Raw genomic sequence first — 27,528 nt, 5'->3', positions numbered from 1 at the left:
CACCTGTGACTCTACTTCTAGAAACCTAGATGTTGCTGGCAGGGCTGGGGAGTTAACTCTGTAAGTACTTGTCACAAACATCTAACTTTCAAAATCCCTTGAACAAACCTGGAGGGAGCTGGGCAGAACAAGACAGATGAGCCATTTGTACTCGTTACTTCTCTGTTGTGATAAACAAACAAACAACAAAAAACTATAACCAAGTCAATTTATAGAAAGGGTTTATTTGGGCCTACAGTTCCAGAGAGATCAGTGTGGCAGAAACAGCTGAGAGCTCGTCAAACCACAAACAGGAAACTCAGCAAGCAAACCTGAAATGGATGGAGACTTTGAAACCTCAGAGCCCACCCCAGTGACACATTTTGTCCAGCAATGTCACCCAACCAGGGACCACACATTCAAATATCTAAGACTATGGAGATGAACTGATGGTGTGGGGTTTTGCAAAGTTTTTCCAACACTTGTCCTTAAAAGGCTATCTTGTTGTTCCTTCAAGATGGAGTAATGTGGGCTGGTGAGATGGCTCAGCAGTTAAGAGCACTAACTGCTCTTCTGGAGGTCCTGAGTTCAAATCCCAGCAACCACATGGTGGCACACAACCACCCGTAATGAGATCTGAAGACAGCTACAGTGTACTTACATATAATAAATAAATAAAATCTTTAAAAAAAAAAAAGAAGATAGAGTAATGTGTGCACACATGTATGTATGTGTGTGCATGTGTATGTGGAGACCAGAGGCTAATGATGGGTGTCTTCCTCAGTCACTCTCCATCCTATTCTTTGAGACAGTGTCTCTCACTGAACCTGATGCTTGCCATTTAAGACTGGCTGGCAAGCCAGAGTCTCAGGACATGTCTGTCTCTGCTACCCAGAGCTGAGATAATTGACATGCTCCATGCCTGGCAGAGTGCAGAGATCAAACTCATTTGTCTCCTGAGTACAGTGAGCACTCTATACACCTCAGACCCAGGAATATTCCTGGACACTGAATAACTGACTAGTTTCTATCATACTGTAATATCACACTGTGCGGCATATATAGACAGGACTTTATTTCACTGTGATGACCTGGAAAAAAAAATACCAACACATTCAAAACTGAATGACTCTTACAAAGACAAAGAGATGGTTCAACAACAAAAAGTTTTCCCTCATTTTCCTTGGATGAGGCCTTTAAAATTAAGGCCACAGTGCTGATAAGCCAAGTCATCCTTGAAACATCTTCCTCAGCACATAGTGAGGGCCCTGTGGATGATTTTGAGCAAATTCACTTAGTTGGGAAGGTTTTGTACTATGAGTCGTGGGTTCCTCGTGGCTCGTTGTGCAGTGACGTGTGAGGTAGCTTTCTTGGTATTTCGAAGACATTCCTTTTTGTGCTCTGACCAAGCAGGGGACTGCCCCATGTGTGGGACCTCTGGTCTGCCCACTCCTGCTGAGGCTGCTCTTTCCAGCCTAGGCCTGCAACTCTGTCTTCAGCCTAGCTCTTCAGATCCAGAGGGATGCTTTCTTCATCCACAGGTTGTTTAGGTTTCAACTGGCTGCTTAGTGTTAAAAAGGAGTATCTTAAACCACCTGCCATGCTGAAGAGAGAAGAGAAAAGAGTTAAAAAATCCTATGGGCACTGTTAATGTAATACAATGTAACTGCAGTCAGCTTGATTTGAACACAACTATTAAGATCTCTGGGGTTTTTTTTCCCTCACAGGTTGGTAGGTAGATTGAGAAATTTCTTCTCTGCAAGTGTTTGGAGACAGGGAAAGAAAGTGAGTGTTCAATTTTTACTGGATAAAGTAACGTGTAATAATTGTACAAATAACACCCGGGCGTAGAACCCAAAAATGTGTTTAAAAGCATCAGGGTGCCAACAGCATCCTTGAGACACAGCCCTTCAAAAGGCTACAAGTAATGAGATCCACACGGCAGGTTGTGTGAACTGAATTTAGGCCTTAGCCCTGAGATTCTTTATGACACATGTCCCCAGAGACCACGTGAAAAAATGAAGGCCACAAACACAACAGGCCTGGAGCAGGGGATGCAGCTCGGTTGCAGAACACTTACTTGCCTGGCACGCACATAGCCCTGGTTCCATCCTGAGTGTGGCAACTAGTAAAACCATTTCTCTTTGATTTTTTGCTTATTATATACCAAGTGATCATGTTAAATCCCTTATTTACTGTGAGTTCATTTAAAAGTCTCACTTACCAAATATTTAACCCTATAAAGTTTAAGAGGGAGAAAATGTAGTCTCCACCAACCAACATCCCAATGTAGGCAACCGATACATTCTGCAAAGAGAGGGGGCTCATCATTGAAGAGTAAGGAACTTCAGGGCAAATGCAGACACGTGACACCTGAGGCCTGACGTTGGGCTACTTTGCATAGAGGCTTGTATGGAATACCTAATGACATATGGCTTTATAAATAAATACATTTGATAACTAAAATGTAGTTACCGAAAACTGTACTGTTCACCCTCCCCGAGTTCCAGGCAATAGGTGGGACAGTACAGCTGTAATTTGCTTGCTAGCTGCTCCCATCTTTATACCATCACCGGCACAGCAAATTTTTACCCTATCACCCCTAACCTGAACAGGGCAGGCAGCTAAGTTCTAAGTAGAACTCTGCGCAAGCCATTTGAGGAAGCCACTGGGTAGAGCAGGTAAGGTTTTCTCACTCACTTTAGGAGCTTATGTGAAGAGAAAAATAGTGTGGACTAGAATTCAGACCAACACCACTCTCTGTTCAATAGTTGTGACCTCAAGTGCACACAGGCAGACACAAACACCTCTGCACCAACCTACCAATCCAAGGTCACTGCTTTATCATAGAGTGGGAGTACTAAAACCATTCCTTCAGAAGGATTTGTCTTCTTAGTGGGCAGGTTCTCCCAGCAAAACTAATTCCAAATAACGAGGTGATCACAGATATTTGATTTTTCTTTCCAGTTGTTACTTTTTTTTCCCCAAATTATGCCCTCACCTGCCTCCAGTTTTAAAGTAATAAAACACTTTCTTTTGGGGGTTAGCAACTTCACTCAAGATCAGCAGCAGGGATCACACAGCGCCCCCTAGAGTCACAGCCTCAGCAAAAAGTAGCTTTCAGCACATGGTTTCCATCTGGTTCCCACCCTGGTGTTAAGCGCCAGGCTCCATCTCTTACCTTGATCGCTCCAACCACCGCCGTGGTCAGAGCTGAGTTGTAATAACTGCAAAGAGCTGTGGAGTACATCAGGAGGAACCTGAGGGCAGAAGACAGAGAGCGTGAGCGCCGGCCTGCTCTGGGTGTCATGAAGGTTCTAGAACCCAGATCTAGACGGGGTCGGGGGAGGTTCAGCCTGCGCATAAGCGTTTCTCATGGTGCGTCCACAAAGTGAGGGAAAGAAAAGGATTTTTATCAACAGATATGATCTCCACATCGTCATACGTGTTTGTAGTGTGATTTGGTCACATCCGTTTCCCGCTGCCTCCCTCTCAGTGACTCCCTTTCTATTTTCACAAGGCTTCTGTTTTGTTGGGGAGTCCTTTGTTTTTGGTAACCTACGACATTTTTTGTTTTACTTCGAGGTCTATTTGGTTTGAGATTTGTTTGAGGGTGGATCTCTCTACGTAGCCTTGGCTGACCCGGAACTCATGTATGACCCGGAACTCAAAACAAACCCGGCCTTGAATTCAGAGAGAAACACTTGCCTGTGTTTTCCAAGTGCTGGGATTATAGGCATGCATGCACCACTCTGCCTGCCAAGTGTCCTTGTTTTTATAGAAATATTACTAGTTTTGTAAATGAGGTACTAGTATTTAGATGCTGAACTTGGACACTTCAGAAAAATCTGTTTCTAGGACCCCACATGGTACTGTTTGCCGTTCATCATCTCAGTACTTACAGTACGAGAAGCAGGAGGCTCGAAAGTAAAAGAGTAGCCTTGGCTGCATCAAGGCCAGCCTAGGTCACATGAGACCACCCATGTCCCAAATACATAATGTGTGCCTTCAGTTGTTATAATTTTAATGAACTCAATGAATAATATTACTTACTTCCCTGCGTAAGTTTCTAACACTCAGCCCTATGTTCCTGTCACCAAGTGCAGCTCTGCCCGACTCTGGTGATCTGACCCACACACCTAACCAGGAGGAGCTCAGAGTACACCTGTGGAGCCTAGGAAACCTCAAGCCAAGCTGCATCCTGTGGCTTCCAAACTTAAGGTCAGCCTTCCACCAGGACAAGCATGGATATTCTTTTTTATTTCTGCTGAAAAATCCCAAATCCAGGTTCCATCAGGCCTGGTTGAAAAACACTTTGGCCTGCTTGCAGATTCAGTAACTGGGACCCCCAAGATCTCAGTACCATCTGCCAGAAGTATGGGCAGCCAGGACAGTTACTCATCACCTGTGCTTAGCTAGAGGAGGGGATCCTGGCTAACAAACTGGAGTTGCTGGGAATGAACCCCAGTCCTGACTAACACAGGGTTTGGAGATAGAAAGGCTGCACTTCTCAATATGCCCACTAGATGTCCTCAGAGAGGGAGAATATAAAAATCATTTTTAAATGGGGCTAAACTTGTAAAGTGTTTGCTAGGCAAGGGTGAGAACTAGTGTTTAGCTTTCAAGCACACATGTTTTTAAAGCCAGATTGGATGGTGCACACATGTAATCCCAGGACTAGGAGATAGATGACTGAGGGTCTTTGGGATTGCAGGCCACCCAGTCTAGCCAAATCAGAGAGCTCTTGGTTCAGTGGGAGATCGCATGTCAAAAAGCAAGGCGGAGATTGATAGGTGATAGATAGATATCGACTTATGGCTGCAACACACATGTACACACATGTGCATACTCTACACACACAGACACATACACGCTAAGTAATTTGAAAGAAACATTTCTGCATACCGATAATTACTTATTAAGGGCATTGGATAAGACCAAGATATTGATCTAAAAGAGCCCTCATGAATTCCATACATGGTATCTTAGGGTTACTATTTCTGTGATGAAACAGCACAACCAAAGAAACTTAGGGAGGAAAGGACTACTCAGCTTACGCCTCCACGGCACTCACCGGTTCATCATGGAAGGAAGTCAGGACAGGGTAAGAACCTAGAGACAGAAGCCATGGAGGTGTACTGCTTACTGGCTGGCTCCCCATGGCTTGCTCAGCCTGCTTTCTTATAGAACAACAGGCCAGGGATGGCCCCACCTGCAATGGCCTTGGCCTTCCCACATCAATCACTAATTAAGAAGATGTCCCACAGCCAGATATTATGGGAGCATTTTCTCAGCTGAGGTTCCCTCCATTCAGATAACTTTAGCTTGTATCGAGTTGACATAAAACTATCCCACACACAAGGGAAATCTCAACACTTGGTTTCTGTTTGTATTTATTTATTTACATATTTTTGAGTTCCGTGCAACCCATGCCAGCACATAGTTGAGTGCAGTACCCACCTTTAGACAATAAAAACCAATTTACACATCTGCTACTGAATGTAATGGTACTGTGGCAGTCAGTCTTGTCCACATGACTAAACTTAGGATCACCATGGAAAAATTCTACTGGGCATAGCTGGGAGGGAGTTTCCAGAAAGGTTTAACTGAAGAGGGAAGAGCCACCCAAACAGAAGCAGCACAATCCCACCGCCTTCCATCCCAGACGGAATAAAAAAGCAACAGTAAGTTGGGTATCAGGATTCACTCTCTCTGCTTCACTGCGGATACAAAGTGTCAGCTGCCTCTCTCCTGCCACCTTCCCTGCCAAATGGACTGCGCTCTCAGTGAGCCAAAGGGAATCCTGAAGTTGCTTTGTCACAGTGAGGAAAAAAAGCAACTAACATAAGGTTACCACGCATGTTTCATCTTGGATTCCAGGCTCATACCCACAGTCACAGGTAGGTCACAGAAGCCAGAACCTCCTCCTCGGAGGTATAGCCTTTCGTGTTTCTCCTGCTTCTGACCTGGAGCTGGCCATAAACTCTCTGACTGATCTCGTCTTGTAAATGACCATAAGAGCCCTGTTTCTGAAAGGCAGGATCCAACGACTTGAGGAAAGTACGCTACAGAGAGAGCCCAGGAAGCGTCTGAACAGAAAGGCTTTCCAGACTTCCCCATCCTGTCCATCATCATGAGAACACACTCTGTCTGTTCAATTGCATCTTCACACCACAGTCCACGTCTACGCCATGACAACTGTGCGCTTGGATTACAAGAAGGGAAACAAGAATGAACTTTCTCCGATCCCTGGGCGAGCAGTGCACCCCACCTCCACTGTCCACCCTCCTGAGACTCTGACTGCTCATCTGCATCCTTAGAACTATCCTTTATAACAAGCCTCAGGCTATCTAGTGTTTGTCTGCACGTTTAACAAGATGCTCTAGCAACTGGATTGGCCCTGAGGAAGGGGGTCTCAAGAACCCAATTTTAGCCAGTGCTCTGGAAATCCTGAAATTCAATTGGTACAGTGCTGGAGGACCTGAGTTCAATCTCCAAAACTCATGTAGAGGGGGAAAAAGAGCTGAGCATGGTGGTGTACTTATAATCCCAGCACTGGGAGACAGGTGCATCCCTAGGGCTGGATGGCCGGTCAACCTAGCTGAGTCAGCAACTTCCAGGCCACATCTACCCTGTCTGTAAAAACAAGGTTGTTTTGTGGACCTTTGGACATTTAATACACACACATCACACACACACACACACACACACACACACACACACACACACACATACATACACAGACCAGAGAGAGAGAGAGAGAGATTCAAAACAACTTTGGATACCCTGAGTTGGGAAGTGTGATACCTTGGCGTTTCTATTAAGGAGAATATTGCTTCCTTGGAGAGATTAAAGGTCCTGGGACAGGTTAGAAACAGATTAGGGTAATCTGCTTGGACAACAGGAAGCCGGTGCCAGCTGTAAAAGGAGTGAACTAGAACCTGTGATCTCTCAACATGGCAGCCTTTTTCAAGTAGAGGCTGCCAGCCTGCAGCTCCGACTGCGTTTTACCTTGCATGCAGGCATTGATTATTTGAGCTCCGTTGTTTATCCCATCTTCCTGAAGCACTGAGCCCCCACAACCTGTTTGCAAACCCTTAGCCACACATTTAGGATTCCAGAAGATTAGTCTAACCTCACCATAACCCAAAGGGAAATTAAACACCTGCCCTTCCAACACTCTATTGGCTTTGTAATGAGCTTATTAAAAAATGTAGTAAATTCCAGTAAGACAGCTCAGCAGATAAAGGTCCTTGCCTCCAAGCCTGAAAACCTCTGTTCAACCCCTGGGATCAATATGGTAGAAGAGAACAAACACCACATATACACTAAGGCAGCGCACGCACACACAGACACACACACACACACACACACACACACACACGGATGAATAAACATTAAGAAAAATTGTAAAGAAAAAAATTTAAATATAGTATTTTAAGATTATAATTTCAGGGCTGGCGAGATGGCTCAGTGGTTAAGAGTGCCGACTGCTCTTCCGAAGGTCCTGAGTTCAAATCCCAACAACCATATAGTGGCTCACAACCATCGTTAACGAAATCTGATGCCCTCTTTTGGAGTATCTGAGGACAGCTACAGTGTACTTACATATAATAAATAAAGAAATGAATAAATACATAAATAAATAAAAAATTTTAAAAAAGATTATAATTTCAGTAGTGGTTGAGAAAAAGAAGTTTGGGATACAAACTTGAAAGTGGTGACATTAACTAAGAGGCTTCAGTTGGCTCTCTGGCTCCTGCCTTGGGAAGCAGCTGACACTAACCCTGAGCTGCCTGCTGAGCGAACAGCAGGAGCTGGTGGCCAGCCATCCTGAAGAGTGAGTGACTTCTGAGGCTGTGGGGAAACAAACCAGCCGGCTGAGGCATGTTACAAGGGCGTAGAACTTGGAGAGGGTCCACCATGCCAAAGCTGGGACTTTCTTCTAACAGGGCTTTGGAATTAAAACTCAGTAACAGAAGGTTAGTACATGGAAGAGAAGAAAAACTATTGGCGAAGTCTGTGAAAAGAAAGCAGACAGCAGAGCTCAACGGAGTTCAAGAGGAGAGAATTACTAGATTAGTGTGGCATTGTAACCCTGTGATCCCAGCACTTGGGAGGTGGGAGTCAGGACAACTGCAACTCAAGCTGTTTCTTTTGTTTGTTTGTTTGTTTGTTTGTTTGTTTTTGTTTTTGTTTGTTTGTTTCTTCTTCCTCTCCTTCTAACTCAGTCAGGCTGTGAACTTTAAGAATCTCTAGCCTCAACCTCTCGGGTGACGGACCTACAGGCGTACTCCACAGTGCACAGCTTAGCATTTCTTATTGACCCCTTTCTATATGTTTAGTATGTATGTCCCAAGTCCACTTTACAATTAAATCCTCCAGTTTGCATATCCCAGCCTCATGAATGTGACTCTTGAGCTCAACATTCCCATTTCAAAGATAAAGCAGCATGAGGCCCGGAGAGGCTAAGCAGCTTGTCCACAGACCCAGAGCTAGTTAAGTGTCAAATCCAAGATTGAACCTCCACACATGTGCTGTGGCACATGGGTAGACAGACAGATACATACATACATACAGAGAGAGAGAGAGAGAGAGAGAGAGAGAGTAATAATAAATTAAGAACTCCATCACCAGAATAACTATTAAATCCAATAAAGCTAAAGGAAGGGGTAACAGAGACCAGAGACACAGCTCAGTGTGTTAAGAGCGCCTGCTGCTCTTGCAGAGGCCCTGGATTGGGTTCTTACTGCCCTCATGATGACTGTGCCACCTTGTAACTCCAGTTCCAGGGGATCCAGCACTCTCTCTGACCTCTGCAAATAGCTGTGATACTGAAGTGTTTGGACCCACCAGGATATAAAGTCGGTACGTCCAGCACCGACAGAGCCTGCAAATGCAGGGCTTGTGTGTGTGTTGGGAGTACAGGGGGAGGGGTGCCCTGTCCAGAGAAAGTCAAGAGACACACAAGAAAGAGGATTCTGGCAGAACAGACCGGCAGACAAATTAGATCTGACTTGTCAAGAAATACCATCAACCAACTGCTCCACTTTCATATAGTTTCTTACCCCAAAAGACAGGAAAGAAGAAACTGTATGATAAATAAGACATTCTTCCAGTGTCTGAATTCAGTGGCCTGTGATGAGAAAGAACAGATCCATCGTGCGGTTAGTGACAGTTCAGCTTAAATCCAGTTGGCACAACCCTACCGTAACCTTTTGTGCCATTGATGCATTGACAATAATTACACAGTTCTATCAAAGAGACAATGCATTAAATATCAATAACTAGTTAAACAAGGGCTTATTGTACTACTTTCCAAACCCTTATGTTTGAAAATTTCCATCATAAAAAGATTTTATTGTTACTTATTGAGTAGTCTTCTGACTCCCTATGCGCAGCTTGTCATGAGTACATCTGTGATGGTTTGTATATGCTTGGCCTAGGAAGTGGCACTATTTGAAGGTGTGGCCTTGTTGGAGTAGGTGTGTCACCATAAGTGTATAAGAACCTTATCCTAGCTGCCTGGAAACCAGTATTCTGCTAGCAGCGTTCAGATGAAGATGTAGAACTTTCAGCTCCTCCTGCACCATTTCTGCCTGGATGCTGCCATGTTCCTGCCTGGATGATAATGGACTGAACCTCTGAACCTGTAAGCCAGCCCCAATTAAATGTTGTCCTTGTAAGAGTTGCCTTGGTCACTAACTAAGGCAACATCCTTATACAAACACACACACACACACACACACAGAATTAAATAACCAAATTGTAATAAGTTAAAGACCAAGAACTAGAGTATTTATACAAACAATCAATAAAAATTATTTACTCTGGACAACATAAACCCTGAGAGGGTTACTTAGTAATATTTCTTAAAATACATATGTTCTTCACCAGCGCACACTTTAATAAACACTAGTTTTCTATCTTTAAGAATGAATCTATACTGGTAACATTTGAAGAAACAGAATATACAAATCATGCTAGATTATGAAGCTTTTGCACTTTGTGGGGTCAATCAGAAAAAAATCAATATTTTAAAATCCCTCTCCCTCAGTTGCAACACACTACATGTATTTTGGCCTCCTAGAGGGAAGGTCAAATGAGTCTCTCCCAAGGATTGGGGTTTGTTAACAGAGGGCTGTTATCTCTGACTTCATTTCCCACAGTTAATCATCCACTGACTATGTAAGTCCAAAGTCCAGGACTCACTTCCCAGAGTAATGAGTCACCAAAAACTTTGGCCTTTCCATCTCTCCCTGTCGACTCATTCATTCTTCCTCCAATGACAGAGAGAGAATATTCCACTCCGTGTTATCCGTCAGCTTCCAGTGTATTTAGCTCAAACTTTATACAGATGTACATCAACTCCCCTCTTTATCATATTTAGTTCATAATCTAAAATGGACTCGGCCATGCAACCAACTAAAAGTTCTTGGAATAACTCAGTGAACATTTCAGATATTGCAGAGTGAAAGCAGGTCACTTGTTCCTGGTCAGGTCTCTCTCTCATTTTCATTACTAATTACAGTGTGTATCTTACATCTCTGGTCATCTCTTGCCATCTAATACTTTAGTAAAGGTGTACTCATATTTTTTCTTTAGGTTTTCTATTACATTTGTAATAGAAAAGACAGTCTACCAGAATCAGCTCTTTCCATATGTAATATGGATCCTGGCGATGGAACTCAGGTCATCAGGCTTGGCAGCAAGCGCCCTCTCTCCAGCCCAAATGAATTGTATTCTAAACATTATAGCTTTTGTATTTTATCATTTTAGAGGAATAAAAAAATCCTTTGATCCCCCCACTCCCCTTTGTGGCACTAAGGGTCAAACCCACAGTCCTGTGCATGCCAGCCAGTGTTCTACCACTGAGCTACATCCCCAGGCCTGGATATTGCTCTTAGATCTTTCAGTGTATTATTCTAGTTATATTTTCTTTCTAAATAATAATTCTACAAAGCTCTCCAGTCCATCTGCAATTTCAGTGCCTGGTAATCACTCAATTCAGAGAACTCTGCCTAAATCTCTAGAGTCTAAACTGAAGAGGCCAGAGAGGGCAAACAGTGGGTGAACTGGCACCACATCAGAAGGCAAAGTTCTCCTAGAATATGAGAATTTAAGGGGCTAACTCTCAATTTACCCACAAAGTACAAAATACAACAAAGTCAACGACACACTGAGCACACTCACCCTAGCACATCCTAGCTCGGCCTCACCTACCTTAACCATGTTTATAACACAGGCCATATTTACCTGCTGAAAGTCTCCAGTAGAGACGCTAATAATGAGAGTTGGGATAAGCATGAAGCAGGCATTATAGAAAAGCACTCCGTACTTCCCCAGCTCCTGTGAAAATAAGAAAATTACATTCAACTCTAGAGCTCTAAGGTATCGTGTCTCCTGGGCTGATTTGTCTATTTATGCACAATTAGAATGTTTAAAAGGCTGGCAAGGTACTGTAAGACTTTTGGCCCATGTCTGTTGTAAAATGGACCATTGCACTGTGTTGTAACTTCGGAATAAATATTTGTTCAACACCAGCAAGCACACGTACAATGGATGAAAACAGAGGGCTTGAGGCCCTACCCATCTCTAACACTCCACTATTAAGCACGTTATTCAAAGTAGCCAATCTGAAATGAGATAATGGAAATTTAAAATGTTAACTAATTCTTTTAAAACATCTGCTCCATCCATTAAAGAATAGCAGCCTATCATGTTTGCTTTTACTAAAGTGACCACCCACTTCTCCTTAAAAAAAAGGGTGTGTGTGTGTGACATATTGTATTTTCAGGAAGACAATGGACCTGTTTTTGTAAAACTGTCACCATTCAAAGAAACAAATGGGCATACAGATTTTAAAAATAGCTCACAGAAAAGCACCCATCAGTCAATGAGAGCTCCCTCACAAAGCACAAAGAGCCCAGAACAAAAACCCATATGCTAGCTCACCCCAGACAGCTTCCGGTCACAGCTGGGGCTGGGTGAGGTCTGGGGCAGCACGACAGGCAGCCCCAACAGCTTGCGATCTGAAGAGGTAGTTGGTACTGGAGGACATGACAAATGACCGCCAGACACCTCACTTCATGAGGAAACACATTTGGAGAAATGAAAGTCTAAAGGCGTAATGGCCTGTGAGTTACCGAAGCTCACAGCTAGAAATCTACAGGCACTGTCCCACCTCCTTCTGAATCTGTCACGGTCATTAATGATGCTGCTTTAAAACAATGGATTTGCTTTTCAAAATGTATATAAATATACATATGTACATACATATATATTCACAAATACATATGCACATATATATTCATGTATATTTTGAAAAGCAAATATATACACACACACATATATATATATATACATACTGATTGAACATCTAAAATAGTGACATTTTTTCTTGCAATACCAAGAATAACAAGGTCTCATACAAATAAGATAATTAAGAAGAAATCAGTAGTTTCTAGATCACAGGACGTGCATCGAGTTACACGCCAACTGAACACGCTCATTGTCCTTTTTCATGTCATTCCAGGAGCCAGATGGCACGGGCGTAAAGCTGCAGGAGGGAAGGTCCGGTACCTTCGGGTCCATTTTCTGTTTGGTATAAACTCCATTTGCTGCGGTGAAGATATCATTCAAGAATACAAAAACGTAGCCTTCCAAGTTGAATGTGAGGTCAGAGCTGGCAGGGAGAACAGGAAGAGGAGGCGTTATAAAGACACTCTCAATCTGACCTCGGAACATGCTTGTGGTCTGTGTCTGTGGTCTGGTCAGATCTGTGTGCAGTGCTAGTATCATCTTTTCTTAGGCAAATTATTCTCCCACTAGCAGTAACTCCTCCAGCTCCTCCCAGATAAGAACAAGACAGCTGATCAGGCGATCTCCGTTTAATTACACTTAGCTTAAGACCTGGGGACCTGAACTGTCTAGCTTTAACTGCAAACCCTTTGTTTGTTAACTGATAGGTTGGCACTATCATTAGTGAGCCGCGGCTGTCCTGAGGGCACCATTTGACCACCCACCAAGCGCCCTGTTTATTATAAGCAGGGCCATCCCCAGGGGACAGCCTGGGAGTGACACCTCCATCTGGTGCCCAGACAGTTCCCTGTCTGTCAAAGGGTGAAGCATGCCCTATGTGCCTATGCAAGTCTTCCAAGGAGCTCCAGGACTCTGAGCATCTCAGCAATTTCCCTCCTAAATTAGTAGCACTAACATAAAAATGTCGAAGGGACATGACATGTGGATGAGGCGGACAACTATGTCCAGAGATGTGATTCGCCCACCCACACTTCCTGCTTACCCCATAATCTAAATTGTCAGAAGACAAGCCTTTCATAACCCTCTTGGGATGAATACCTGGAGCTTGTGAGTTTAGTTAGCTAGCTAACTAGTTGGTTACTTGGTTGTTACTGAGACAGGATTTTACTACACTTGCCCAGGAGGGTCTGCAGCTCACACAATACCCTTTTGTAGTACATAATACCACAGGCAAGTAACATTGCATCTCGCTGGTTGGGGACTGCTAAGTTAACAAATAAAAAGGGATACAAATTGTGTTAGTATTTTTCATGCACAGTAATCCACAGAAAAATGAGACTCTAAACAGTTGGATCCAGAGATTTATGTAATATTTTAAGCAAAAGTTCCAGTGCCAAAGACAAACTGGGACCTAGCGGGAAACACACAAGGAAGTAGTGGCAAGGAAAGGTTATGTTAGAGTTTAATTATGCAGACTCCTCGGAGTGCCAAATGTGTTTGTTCAGCAGTAGATGCGGCTGCTCTGGTTAGTCCAGGAGAGGGCCACTTCCACAAAGGGAGGCTAAACCCAACTGCTAGGCACAAAGGGTAGAGCTAAGCCTCCTTGTATCTCTTGGTTCTCAATTTGAATTCAGAACAACCCTGATGCCCAAGTGGCATGTTTTGGTTAATCTATCTACCTAGTTGTACTTCTTGTTCATAAACGCTGCCTGCAGGAATCGCTGGAGGGAGCTACGTCTAGATTTGCAAATGATTCCTTTGAGCAACAGAAGTGTTAAGCTCAACTTGTCTATAGTTTTTTCTTGGGAGCTGGACAGGTAGTAAGTTCTGTTGGTAAAGTGTTTGTCACACAAACACAAGGACCTGAATTCAATCCTCAAAATCCACATTAGAAACCCAGACATGGCGACATTCGATTGAAATCCTAGAGCTAAGAAAGGGAGACAGGTGGATCCCTGGGGCTTGGTGGCCAGGCAGCCTAGCTGAATCAGCAAACTCTAAAAAAATAAACAGAACAAAACAAAAAAAAAACCCTGACTCAAAAAACAAAGTGGGGGAGAGGGGGTTGGAGAGATGGCTCAGTGGTTAAGAGCACTGACTGCTCTTCCAGAGGTCCTGAGTTCAATTTCCAGCAACCACATGGTGGCTCACAACCATCTGTAATGGGATGTGATGTCATCTTCTGGTGTGTGTGAAGGCAGCTACAGTGTACTCATACATAAATAAAATAAATAATTCTTTAAAACAAAACAAAATGGGCAAACTGTTTAGACAAAAGGTATATACTGTGTGACATAATGTGACACACTGCGGCTTCCATGACAAGATGTTGGGGGAAGTCCAAGGATGGAGGGCAGAGATGGAAGCACTAGGAAACTGGTGAGATTGGGGTGCATGATATGTAATTCACACACACACACACAATCAATTTTAAAAAATTAAAGGAAATAAAATGGATAGTTCCTAAGGAATGATGTTGACCTCTGGCCTCTGCAAACACAAGTGCATTTCCCCTTCCCTGCTTCCACATATTCATCATGAAAGGAAGAAGTTGGAACTAGCAGTTAGCCTTGGACTGTTTGGAACATACCAACCAGCATAGGTAATGACCACACTCTACCAGTTATCACGGAACAATAAAGCAACAACAACTGGCCCCCGATGTTGGTGCATGCCTTTAATCCCAGCACTTGGGAGGCAGAAGTCTTAGTTCAAGGCCAGCCTGGGTCTGTATGAACTTGATGGACGTGAACAGACTTGAAGGAACAGAATGAGTTCCTGGATAGCCAGGGTTACCCAGAAAAAAAGAAAACCAAAAACCAAAACCAAACCAAACCAAACAAACAAACAAACAAAAACAACAAGTGGGGTTATGAACCTGTTTGCTTGTTTTGGGGTGTGTGTGTGTGTGTGTGTGTGTGTGCGCGCGCGCGCGCATGTGTTGGGTGCTGTGGAATAAACATGGACCCCAGTGCCTGCTAAGTACACATTCTACCACTGAGCTACACCCCAAGCCCTTATCTGTTATGTTAAACCAAATGCCTAAGAACACCTCAGATAGAATTCTTAAACTAAGGTCACTCAATGACAAAAGTAGACTAGCCACTGCCTTTTGTCGAGGGTGGTTATGTTAACACCCTGAGATGCTTACAAAAGAACACTGTCATCTGCAGAAGTTACACTCAAGACCCACACAATTGAATTGTTAAAAAAAAAATCACCCAAAATGTCTTGTAATATTTTAAGCTGTGTTGGGCCACTTTTGACAACTGCCCTTACTGCCCACGGGATTTTTTTTTTTTTTTTTTTATGCTCACAGGAACACACAGGGATGCCACCAACTCAACAGATTTGTCTCCTAGCTGCCCAATCCAGCTGCAGAAAGATGGAGGAGAAAAGTCCATAGGACAGGGTTGCCTACTGTCAAAGACAGAGAAGCCACTGAACAGCAGGGCAGGGCCAAGTCTCACCCAGCTGCTATGAAAGCCCCAAGAACGATGGCCAAGACGCTGAGGATGATGTTCAATGAATATTGTTTCCTGTAGTCAAGAAAAAAAGAAAGGAAATATGTAGAGAGAGAAAAAATATTATTATAGTAAATAAAAAAAAACAAAACAAAACCCTGAAAACAGATTATCAGTGGCTCCGTAGCTAAAATCTTATATCTAACATGTTCATGTAGATGTAAATATAAATGGAAATGTAAATCAGGCCAGACTTACTTCTTTTATATACATTTTAATATATTTATTTATTATATGTAAGTACACTGTAGCTGTCTTCAGACACACCAGAAGAGGGAGTTAGATCTCCTTAAGGGATGGTTGTGAGCCACCATGTAGTTGCTGGGACTTGAACTCAGGACCTTCAGAAGAACAGTCGGGTGTTCTTACACATTGAGCCATCTCACCAGCCCCAAACTTACTTCTTAAGCTGTTTCTCCTCCCCCTGGAAAGACGCTAAGAAAAAATACAGAAGAGGATCCGATGCACAGCTTAAGGCTTAAAACATTGTAAATTAACTAAAAATCTTTACAGCAAAATCGAAATTTGCGTTTTCAGGGGTCAACCTGAGTATCCTCATAAGACAAATGTAGATCAACATTTATGAGATTTAATTTATTCTGACATCATGCCATGGCACATTAAAACCGTGTCACCTGTTCTTCTGCCTGCCCCCCCCCAACCCGCTCCCCCCACCACCGCCGCCCCAACCCTGGTCTGTGGGCAGCTCTTTGTCACTATTCATTCTGTTTGGCTCAGCACTCAGATTCGTATCTGTTTTAGGATGGTCGTTGTTTCTTTTATAATTTCCTACTACAATGCCATTTGTCTGCTGTAAAACAGACACTTAAATAACTCTCAGTAAGATACTAGGGGATCGTGGAAACAGCTGACTTTTCCTTAAATGAACAAATAATTTTTTCGTCAGTTGCTGCAAGGAGCAACTCAAATCAATTATTCAGAAAGAGGACCCCATGATGAGAATCTGTGGGTAGGTGGCTCAATAGATAAAGTCTTGTTCAGCAAACATCAAGCATGAGGATCTGAGGTCAGATTCCCAAAACTCAAGGGAAAATCTGTGCCTCAGCGCAAGCCTTGGAGGCAGAGACAGGCAGATCCAGGGCTTTGCTGGTCAGCCAGTCCTGCCAATCAGTGGGCTCCAGGTTCAGTAGGAGATCCTGTCTCAAACAACAGCAGAGAGCAATAGAGAAAAACATACGCTATCAACCCATGTCTTCTACATGCACATACATAGTCTCACACACCCACATGTAACATATATGAATACACTCCCCACCCATACAAACACAGTACTTGGGAAACATGGAAGAAATGAAGAAAACAAAAAAAAACAAAAAACAAAAAAAACCCAAAAAACAAAAAACCAACCAACCAACCAAACAAACAAACAAAAAAACTTACCCAAGTATGATAGCCTCCAGGAGTAAAGTGAATGGAATCGTAAACTTCCTGAGCACGGTGAACATCGGCAAGCTGTCAGAAGGAAAGATTCAACCCTAACATCAAACACACCGTGCCAGTTGTTATTTTTGTTCTTAAACATTTTTTTAAAGATGTATTTATTATTATAAATAAGTACACTGTAGCTGTCTTCAGATGCACCAGAAGAGGGTGTCAGACCTCACTACAGGTGGTTGTGAGCCACCATATGGTTGCTGGGATTTGAACTCAGGACCTTTGGAAGAGCAGTCAGTGTTCTTACCTATTGAGCCATCTCACCAGTCCCATGGTAAATGTTTTTAATTAAGGTCATGAGTTAACATTCATTGTGATATTTCCTATTAACAAATCATATCAAGTCATAAAATAGAGATTGAATAATTTTTTCACAAACTGATTGTGGTGGCTTGCACAGGTATGGCCCTCCCATAGATTCATTCATGTGTTTGAATTCCTGGCACTATTAAGAGATGGAGCCTTGCTGGAGTAGGTGTGGCCTTGCTGGAGGAAGTATGTCACTGTGGGGACGGGCTTTTAGGTCTCATGTGTTCAAGCTATGCCCAGTGCAGCTCAGTCACTTCTGTTGCCTGTGGATAAAGATGTAGAACTCTCAGTTCCTTCTCCAGCACCATGTCTTCCTGCACACTGCCATGGTTCCTGCCATGATGATAATGGACAAAACCTCTAAACTGTAAAACAACCCCAATTAAATGTTTTCCTTTATAAGAGTTGCCATGATAGCATTTGAAATGTAAATGAAGTAAATGCCTAATAAAACAGTGGGAGGAGAGAGTTGCCATGGTCTTGGTGTCTCTTCACAGCAACAGAAACCCTAACTAAGCCACTGATTCAACACAAAATCTATCAGATCTCTACTGGCTTTCTCTTTGCAGAAACTGGCAAATTGATTCCAAAAGTTAATAGAGAAATTCCAGGGACCAAGAAAACCAAAACCATGTTGAAGAGTAACAAAGTCAAGGGCCTGGAGAAACAGTTCAGTACTTAGGAGAATTGCTGCTCTTCCAGATGACCCAGTTTCAGCTCTCAGTGTACACATGGAAGCTCACAGCCACCTGCAACTCCAGCTCCAGGGAGCTGGCATCCTTTGCTGGCCTTCTTGGGTACTTGCACTCACATGCACATACCCATGCATACACACACACACACACACACAATTAAAAATAAAATAAATCCTTTTAAAATATATTTTTTAAAATAACAAAGTTACAGCTTGGCTGGCAAAGGGGCTAAAGTTGTTAACCATGCCCAGAGACTGAGTGTAGTCCCGTGACACAAATGGTGGAATGACAGAACTGATTCTGGGTGTAAGATTTATTTATCTTATGTATGTGAGTGCTCTAGCTGCATGTATACCTGCATGCCAGACGAGGGCATCAGATCCTAGTATAGATGGTTGTGAGCCATCAAGTGGTTGTTGGGAATTGTACTCAGGACCTCTGGAAGAGGAGACAATGCTCTTAACAACTGAGCCATCTCTCCAGACCAAAGGATTCACGCATACAAGCAGATACACACACACACACACATTCACACACACGTACAAGTGCAGACAGACACGTGCACACATGCGTACACACAAAGATATACTTTCTTTTTTTTTCAAAAACAATTTTTATTAGGTATTTTCTTCATTTACATTTCAAATGCTATCCTGAAAGTCCCCTATACCCTCCCCCAGCCCTACTCCTCACCCTACCCATTCCTGCTTCCTGGCCCTGGCATTCCCCTCTACTGGGGCATATGATCTTCACAAGACCAAGGGCCTCTCCTCCCATTGATGGCCAACTAGGCCATCCTCTGCTATATATGCAACTAGAGACACAAGTTCTGGCGGGGGAGGGGGGTACTGGTTAATTCATATTGTTGTTCCTCCTATAGGGTTCCAGATCCCTTTAGCTCCTTGGGTACTTTCTCTAGATCCTCTATTGGGAGCCCCAGATATATTTTCTTTATATAAAAAAAAAGGTCAGGACACTTCAAATTTACTACAAAGCTACAGAAACCCAAGACTTTCTATTACTGATTTAATAGACATGTAATTAATGGAATGGAACTGAGGGATGGAAAACAAAGGTTAGGAATTGTGGGGTTTTTTTTTATCTTGTTTCCTTTTATTTTATGTGCTGCATACCCCTCGCTATACTCTATTTCAGGAACATCATTCTCCCTAGTGGGAACTCTGACTGTGCTCAACAGTGATTCCCTATCCCTTAAAGCCTAGCTACGTGTTCTCTATCCTGTGCTCCATCCTTGCAAACTTGCCTAGCCACAGGAAGCAGACAAATGCAGCCCAGGCTGGTACAGGACTTGTGGTCCTCCCACCTCTGTCTCATAAAAAGTAAAATGAAAGACATGGGCCACTTCTCCCAGATAAGTAGATTGATTTTTTTTTTTTATCAAGGGTCGTCAGATAACACAATGGAAAAAGAAATATTTTTTCAATGGATGGTGGCAAGACATCTATAACTCCCACAAATATAATGAAACTGAATTCCTACATACATCATTCATACGCACACACACACACACACACACACACACACACACACACACACAGAGCAATGGTTTATGGATGCTTGGCCCAGAGAGTGGCACTGTTGGGAGGTGTGGCCTTGTTGGAGTAGGTGTGGCCTTGTTGGTGCAGGTGTGTCACTGTGGATGTGGGAAATAAGATCCTCATCCTAGCTGCCTATGGTTTATTCTGTTAGCAGCCTTCAGATAAAGATGTAGAACTCTCAGCTCCTCCTGCACCATATCTGCCTGGATGCTGCCATGCTCCCTTCTTGATGATAACTGACTGACCCTCTGACCTGTAAGCCAGCCCCAATTACAAGATTTGAATTGGTCATGGTGTCTGTTCACAGCAGTAAAACCCTAACTAAGATACACACACACACATACACTATATAGAAAAAGTTTCTGAAATAAAGATTGGTGATGACTACACTGTACATATACTCTTTGGGGGACTCTCCAAAGCTACCCTCAAACTCATTATGTAGCAAAGGCAATTCTTTGAATCCTTGAATTCTCAGCAATCCTCCTGCTTCATACTCCTAAATGCAAGGATTGTATGTGGGAGTGAATGTTCTTGCCTTTGAACAATTCAATGCGCCTGAATTGTATATTTGAAACAAATACAGTGATCAATTTTATATTATATATACTTTACTTAAATTTGTAAGAATTTTAAAATGTAGTGCTTCAAAGTACATTGTTAAGAAAATAAAAGACAGGTTGGAAGACGGCTCAATAGGTAGAGTATCTGTCCCAAAATCATGAGCTACTAAAAACTTGGTTCTCTAACACCCAATTTAAGAGCCAAGTACCGCCATCTGTGGACCTGGTACTGAGGACAGGGACAGGAGCAGCTGGTCTAGACAATCAGTGATCAGTGGGCTCAGGGAAAGACCCTGTCTCCCAAAGTAAGATGGAGAATGGTAAAACAAGACAAAACAAAACCAAAAACAACACCACCAACAACAAAAACAAACAAACAAACCCCCTCTCTCCTGTGTAGATTCTTTTCCTGCTGCTGTGAAAAGGGAAGAAGCGTTTATTCTGGCTCACAGTTCAAGAGCCCGGTCCATGCTGGCAGAGAAATGTGAAAGAGCCGACCACATCACATACACAATCGGGAGAGTAATGGACGTTGGTGCTCATCTCAGCTTCCCCATTCACATGGTCCAGGATCCCAGCACAGGAAATGGTCTCAGCCACAGTAATAAGAGTCTTCCCACATCAATTACCCTAATCAAGGTGATTCTCTAGACATTCTCAGACAATCCCTCACGGTGTACCCAAAGCTTGTCTCTGACAGAATATTCCTGTCTATAAAGTCATGATGAAGCCCAAAGTTACCATGGTCATATTAGTGTGAACAAACCCACCCAGGTAATCAATCTCTATCTGACAGATATGAAACTCATATTCTATGTTAAGGCATGAATGTCAAGAAAAATAATAAGCTTTTATTTGTTTAGTTTTCAGGTTTTTGTTTTGTCTTGTTTTTTAAGAGAGAGTCTTACTATGTAGCTCTGGCTGTCCTAGAACTCAATATGTAAACCAGGCTGGCTTCAAATTCAAAGACCCAACTGCCTTTGCCTCCCAAGTACTGAGATTAAAGGTATGAACTACCACACTGAGCAATACATAAGCTTTTAAACATTCCTTAAAAAAAAAAAAACATTTTGAATTAAACTCAAAGCTACACTTTTCCACATTGTTAAACATCATTGTTTCTCATGTGACACTTGTGATGGCTGAGCTGGCTGTCAAACCTAGGAAGAGGGAACCCTATGTGAGGAATCACCTCCATCGACTGGCCCGTGGGTGTGTCTGGGAAGCATTTTCTAGATTGATAATTGGAGTAGGACCCAAGCCGGTGTGGTCAGTGCTATCCCAGGAAGAAAAGTAGCTGGTCACGCCAGAGGCAGCATGCCAGTAAGCAGCATTACCAGTATAACTGGCTCCTCTTCAGGCCCTGCCCTGCCTTCCCTCAAGAACTGGTAACCTGAAAGCTAAAATAAACCCTTTCCTGCCCAAGCTGTTTTGGGGCCATGGTGTTTATCACAGCAACGGAAAGCAAATTAGGACAACACCCAAGCAAAACCTTGGAAAAACCAAACTTGGGTCTTTGAACCACTTGATGTGGTCCCCTTGAACTGTACCTTAATTTACGTGTGCTTGATAAGCCACTTATGTGGTTTCCAACGTAGAGAAGAGGCAGAGGGAACAGCTTCAATAAAAGGAAAAAGATGCAGTTAGAACCTCATTCTCAGATTCTCCCTATGCGTGTATGCGGGGTGAGTATGGTGTGCGAGGGTGCGGAGGGTGCTCTGAGACAGCAGGAGACAGATTGGTGGCCACCTCTGACCTGCATAAACCAGCCCCCTAATTAATACAGTTTTCCTCATGTCGCCCAGAGAAGGAGCGCCTTAAGCCAGCATTGCCAAGACCTTTTGATCCCCATGAGTGACTATCAGGTTACTGTTTTGAGTCACTGCATTATTCAGCAAAAAGGAAATGGAGCACTGCCCCCAAAGCCCATAGAACCCTGCTTCACGATGAAATACTTAAGTCCTGTCATTGAGACCAAAGATGCCGTCTATCAACATGTACCCCACAGCAAAGAAGGTAAAAGACAGGAAAATTAGCATGTTGGGAAGCAATTTTGGTTGGATAACTTGATCCTACATTCAAACAAACAAACAAACAAACAAACAAAAAACCAAGGCTAATAAAGTATCATTAATGCTCCTTACTTTAAATCCACACTGTTGAACTTTAGTTACCAAAGAAGGAAGTAGAGGCTGGGCAGTGGTGGCACACACCTTTAATTCTAGCACTTGGAAGGCAGAGGCAGGCAGATTTCTGAGTTTGAGGCTAGCCTGGTCTACAGAGTGAGTTCCAGGACAGCCAGGGCTACACAGAGAAACCCTGTCTCAAAAAAACAAAAAACTAAAAACAAAAACAAAAAAAAGAAGGGAGTAGAGACAGGGAAGAAAAAAAGAAGAAGCTGTCCCTGTGTTGAAGATTCTAAAAGGCCAAATAGGGAAACTTCAAGATTACAGAGAATTAAAACATTGCAGACAAAAGAAATTATCTTGGGCTATTTTTAGTCCCTTTGAAAGTCATCCAACCCAGGGCTGGTGAGATGGCTCAGCGGTTAAGAGCGCCAACTGCTCTTCCAAAGGTCCTGAGTTCAAATCCCAGCAACCACATGGTGGCTCACAACCATTTGTAACGAAATTTGATGCTGTCTTCTGGAGTGTCTGAAGACAGCTACAGTGTAGTTACATATAATAAATAAATAAATAAATAAATATTAAAAAAAAGAAAGTCATCCAACCCAAGCCCCTTGTATCTGACCTAGGTGTGTGTGTGTGTGTTGTGTGTGTGTGTATGAATGAAGAAGCCATTCAAGGGTCTCACCCTTAAGAAACATCAATTAAGCCTCTTAATCCAAATACTACCATAAGCTTTTTCATATCACCTGCCAAAGGATTACTCTAAGAATTTAATGTCTACCTCACACCTGGTCTGATAAAAACTGCTTCCACTCCTTATCCCCAGGAGGTAGTCAGATCTTTTAACACTGCTTCCACGTATATTTCTACGTGTATCCAATATATCAAAGTGTATATTACATTCTTTACTCATAGCTTCTATCAGTTTCAACTAAAATGAAATCTGAAAACACACATAGTAAACTAGGAACCAGGGCAAGTCTGACCTGTGCCTTGTTTATATAAATAAAGTTTTATTGTAACATAACTGCCCTGACTCATTTACACATCACACGGGGCTGCTTTTATGGTACAGTAACAGAGAGAGCCTGGCCCTTAGCCAAAGAGTTTGCAAACCCTGAAAGCTCTGAAAACTCAGAGTATTCAGGTTGTCAAACACACGTACTCACTTTTCCTCTGTCTCCTACGTCAATGCAGGTATGCTGAGGTAGGGCTTACATAGCTGCAAGGTATCCAAACTCAGGCCTCCCAATGGCTCAGCAAGCACTCTGCTCACGGACTGACCTCCCAAACCCAGCCCAGCCAGACATTTTATCTTCACTGCATTATATAGATAGATAGTTATTTATAAAATATTTATTAAGAACGTTCTCTTCCAGCACTGAAGAAGCTGAAGCAGAAGGATTTTTAATTCAAAGCCAACTTAAGATACATAATGAAGGCCAATCTCAAAGAAGTTTAAAAGCAGCGTTCTACTGAGTGTAAGCGGGGAGTGTAACCCACAGCGTACAGAACAAGCCCCAGCTTGCAGGTCAGTTTTTAAGTCCTATTCAGCTTTTGTTTGCTGACTCTTTTCATTTATTTGTTGCGTTTTTTTGTTTTTATTTTATTTATTAGTCTTTCAACACGTACCTTTCCAGGAATTTTCTTGTCAAAATCAGGGAAATGGATTATTTTATTTAGCTTGAACACATACAATATCATTATGGTGGTAGCCATCTAAAAGGAGGGGAAAAAAAAAACTTAGCAAGACATCATCTGTAAAGACAGTATGAGGTACCCTGACAGAACCAGAAGCAAATGTTTATCAAAAGGTAATCTAAAAACTTCGCTTTCCAGGCTGGAGGGAGGAATTTCATGGAAGCTAAAATTCACACTGCTGGATGGGTCCCATCAAAAGAACAGGCAAGATGTGTAATCAATTACCTCTGGGATTCTAGAAATGCTGATGAAGAAAAGAAAGGATGCCTCAGAGCGTGACCACACTTCCCACAAACTGAGTGTAATCTGTCAGCTTCTCCTTTTCAAGGACAGGGAGGAAGAAAACAATTTTCACAAAGGAAACACTCCTAGGTAGCCATGGTGCCACACACTTTTAATCCCAGGAGAGGCAGGTGGATCTCTGTGAGTTTGAGGCTAGTTTGGTCTACATACTGAGTTCCAGGACAACAAGGGACCACACAGAGAGACCTTGTCTCAAAGGGGAAGGTACAGATTCCACACACATGCACTTATTTAAAGATATGAAAACAGATGGGGAGTTTTTGACAGAGGAAGGGGAGAGGGAGGGTTGGAGGTGAAATGATTAAAGTATACTATACACACTAGAAATATAAGACTCATTGCTTTGTACAATTAATACAGGCTAAGAAAAATGCCCTAAGGAAAGTCAAAAGGCATTTTTCTGAGAAGAATAGCATTAAGATTTTTCTCCTCAAGGCCTGCAGATGGTTCAGCAGTCAAGAGCACCTACAGCTCTTCTGAAGGACCTGAGCTTAGGTCACTTCAGGTGGTCTAAAGCTCCCGGAACTGTAGCTCCAGGAAATCCTATGACTTCCTCTGGCTTTTGGGTACCTGCATTCACACCTATATACCCACACATAAATACACACAAACATACATAATTTAAAATAAAATAAGTCTTAGCCAAGTGTAATGATGTACATCTTTAATCCCAACATTCTGGAGGCAGATGCAAGCTGATCCCTGAGAGTTCAAGGACAGCCAGGTCTATACAGTGTATTCCAGACCAGCCAGAGTCTCAAAAAATAAAAGTAAATAAAAATAAAATTCTTTAAAAGGATCTTTCTTTTCAATTTATCCAGTACAACCAAATTGTTTCATTTAAACCCTACTAGTTGTGAGCCTGAGAGCTGGCTCAGCAGTTAAGAGCATGCAGAGAACCCAAACTTGGTCCATCACCCATGTTGGCTGGATAAAACCCATTGTAGCCAGTTACAAGGAATCTAATTCCCTCTTCCGGACTCCATGGGCAACTGGGCTCACGTGGGCACACACAATTTTAAAATAATGACAATAAGTCTTAACAATCTTATAATTCTAGAACATAATAGGTACGTCAGAAATACCCCCATCTTATTATTTTTGAAATAAAGTCTTCATCTCCTGTGTAAATTTTAGGACCTACACAATTATCTTCATATGAGAATGTAAAAGTTTAAGAACTGCTTCAATACAGTTATCTTAAACTTTGGTTCTCATTTACCTGTGATGGGCACTAGTGTACCACAGTATGTGTGCATAGGTCAAGACAACTTGTGCCAACCACAGCCTTAAACAAAAGCACTTGAAATAGCTTTTATAACAAAGGCTATTTAAGACTTTAATATTTCTCAACTCACCTGTCCAATTCCAAGAACAATTGGTGAGGGAAAACTGCAAGAAATATAAAACAACCAATCAGTTTAGCAACATTTAAAAACCTGAAGAAAATAAGTAAAACAAGACTGTGACAGAGATCAGACAACAGAAACTTGAATTTAAAAAAAAAATTTTTTTGTCCATTTCTTTTCCATTAAAAAAAAAAGAAAAAGGAAAAAAAATGGGCTGGAGAGATGGCGCTGCAGTTAGGAGCGCTGACTGCTCTTCCGGAAGTCCTGAGTTCGGGTCCCGGCAGCCACATGGTGGCTCACAACCATCTGTGGTGAGATCAGATGCTCTCCTCTGCTGTGTCTGGGGACAGCTTCAGTGTACTTACATATAATAAATAAATCTTTAAAAAAAAAACTGATGGTTGGGCTGGAGAGATTGCTCAGTGGTTAAGAGCACTGACTGCTCTTCTGAAGGTCCTGAGTTCAAATCCCAGCAACTACATGGTGGCTCACAAACATCCATAATGAGATCTGATTCTCTCTTCTGGGGTGTCTGAAGACAGCTACAGTGTACTTACATATAGTAAACAAATAAATAAATAAGTCACCAGGGAGTGGTACTATAAAGGAATTATAAGCATTGGGACCTGTGGCTTTGATGAAAGAAATGTGTCACTGAGGCTTTGAGGTCTGGAAAGCCCACACCAGTCCTTGTCTCAATCTCTCTCTGCCTATGAATCAGTATGTAGAACTTTCAGCTACTTTCCTAGCACCATGTCTGCCTGAATGCCGCCTTGTTCCCCCCTCTGATGATAATGGATTAAACCTCTGAAACTGTAAGCCAGCCCCAATTGCTGCCGTGGTCATGGTGTCTCTTCATAGCAATGAAACAATAAGGCACCTCTACATAGGAAACTGTAAACTGAAATTAAAAACTAAAGAAGAATAAACTCTATTGGTGCAGGCAGGCCCATTGTCTCAGCTAGCCGTGCGGTTAGGCAGAAGGATCCCAACTTGGAGGCCAGCCTGAGCAAGTTAGTGAGACCCTGTCTCCAAATAGACATGGCTCAGTAGTTAGTGGCCCTTGCTGCTCTTCCAGGGGACCCCAGTTCAGTTCCCAGGACCCACGTGGGGCAGGCACCAATAACTCCATTTCCAGAGCCACAGCACTCATGTACACAGATATTTAAAATAAGAAAAACAGATCTTTAGAAAAGGCAGGCAGGTAGATACACAGGTTACCCTCAAAAAGTTAAATAGCACGCCCTCCTGTTTCTTTCTGGATTAAAGAACACTATGTTGCAAAATGTACTTCAACCTATATCTTCATCTGTCTCCATCTATACATTCACATCTGGGTATTCATCCCTGCATCCAAATCTGAAACTATTCTAGTAATTACGGTAATTGTAAAGTGGTTTCCATCTAAGGGTTCTCCTTGCTTGTGTCCTTCTCAATGATAATGACAGAATGCCTTTCCAAAAAGCCAGAATCATAAAACAGACATTTAAGGACAATACTCCCAGTTGCCTGTCTATGGTTCACTCTTTGTTCATTTCTGGGGGGCGGGGTTCAGAGGAATGCTTTTCTGTTACTGAAACAGTTTCCCTGTGCTATATCCAAGCTAACTTTGAACTCTCAGACTTGAGTACAAAAGGTAGGTGCCACCAAACCCTGTTCGCCAATTTGTGAATTGAATTCTGTGAGAGCAAAGGTAAGGAA

At 42.6% G+C, this 27,528-nt stretch overlaps 1 protein-coding gene across 4 annotated transcripts in view; it reads right to left on the bottom strand.

The window, feature by feature from the left end:
• Positions 1-204: 204 nt before the first annotated feature.
• Slc35d2 (solute carrier family 35 member D2) overlaps positions 205-27,528 on the bottom strand; it is a 37,446-nt gene continuing 10,122 nt past the window's right edge. For 2 of the 4 annotated variants that reach the window (XM_021180001.2, XM_021180000.3), the window contains exons 2-12: positions 25,837-25,870; positions 24,107-24,193; positions 21,896-21,963; positions 17,166-17,237; positions 15,711-15,779; positions 12,562-12,664; positions 11,236-11,328; positions 9,048-9,115; positions 3,161-3,239; positions 2,204-2,286; positions 205-1,582 (exon numbers count right to left, since the gene is read on the bottom strand). In XM_021180001.2, the coding sequence (XP_021035660.1) occupies positions 1,480-1,582; positions 2,204-2,286; positions 3,161-3,239; positions 9,048-9,115; positions 11,236-11,328; positions 12,562-12,664; positions 15,711-15,779; positions 17,166-17,237; positions 21,896-21,963; positions 24,107-24,193; positions 25,837-25,870 (859 nt within the window). In that variant the 3' untranslated portion in view covers positions 205-1,479. The remainder of the gene's footprint in view (positions 1,583-2,203; positions 2,287-3,160; positions 3,240-9,047; positions 9,116-11,235; positions 11,329-12,561; positions 12,665-15,710; positions 15,780-17,165; positions 17,238-21,895; positions 21,964-24,106; positions 24,194-25,836; positions 25,871-27,528) is intronic. The other 2 variants (XM_021180002.3, XM_085831012.1) reach the window with 2 other exon arrangements.

Source organism: Mus caroli, unplaced genomic scaffold (assembly GCF_978045245.1).
Source record: "Mus caroli unplaced genomic scaffold, Mus_caroli_1 scaffold_15, whole genome shotgun sequence".
Classification (NCBI taxonomy): domain Eukaryota; kingdom Metazoa; phylum Chordata; class Mammalia; order Rodentia; family Muridae; genus Mus; species Mus caroli.
The sequence above is the reverse complement of the archived record's forward strand: the minus strand, read 5'-3'. Positions and strand labels throughout refer to the sequence as shown.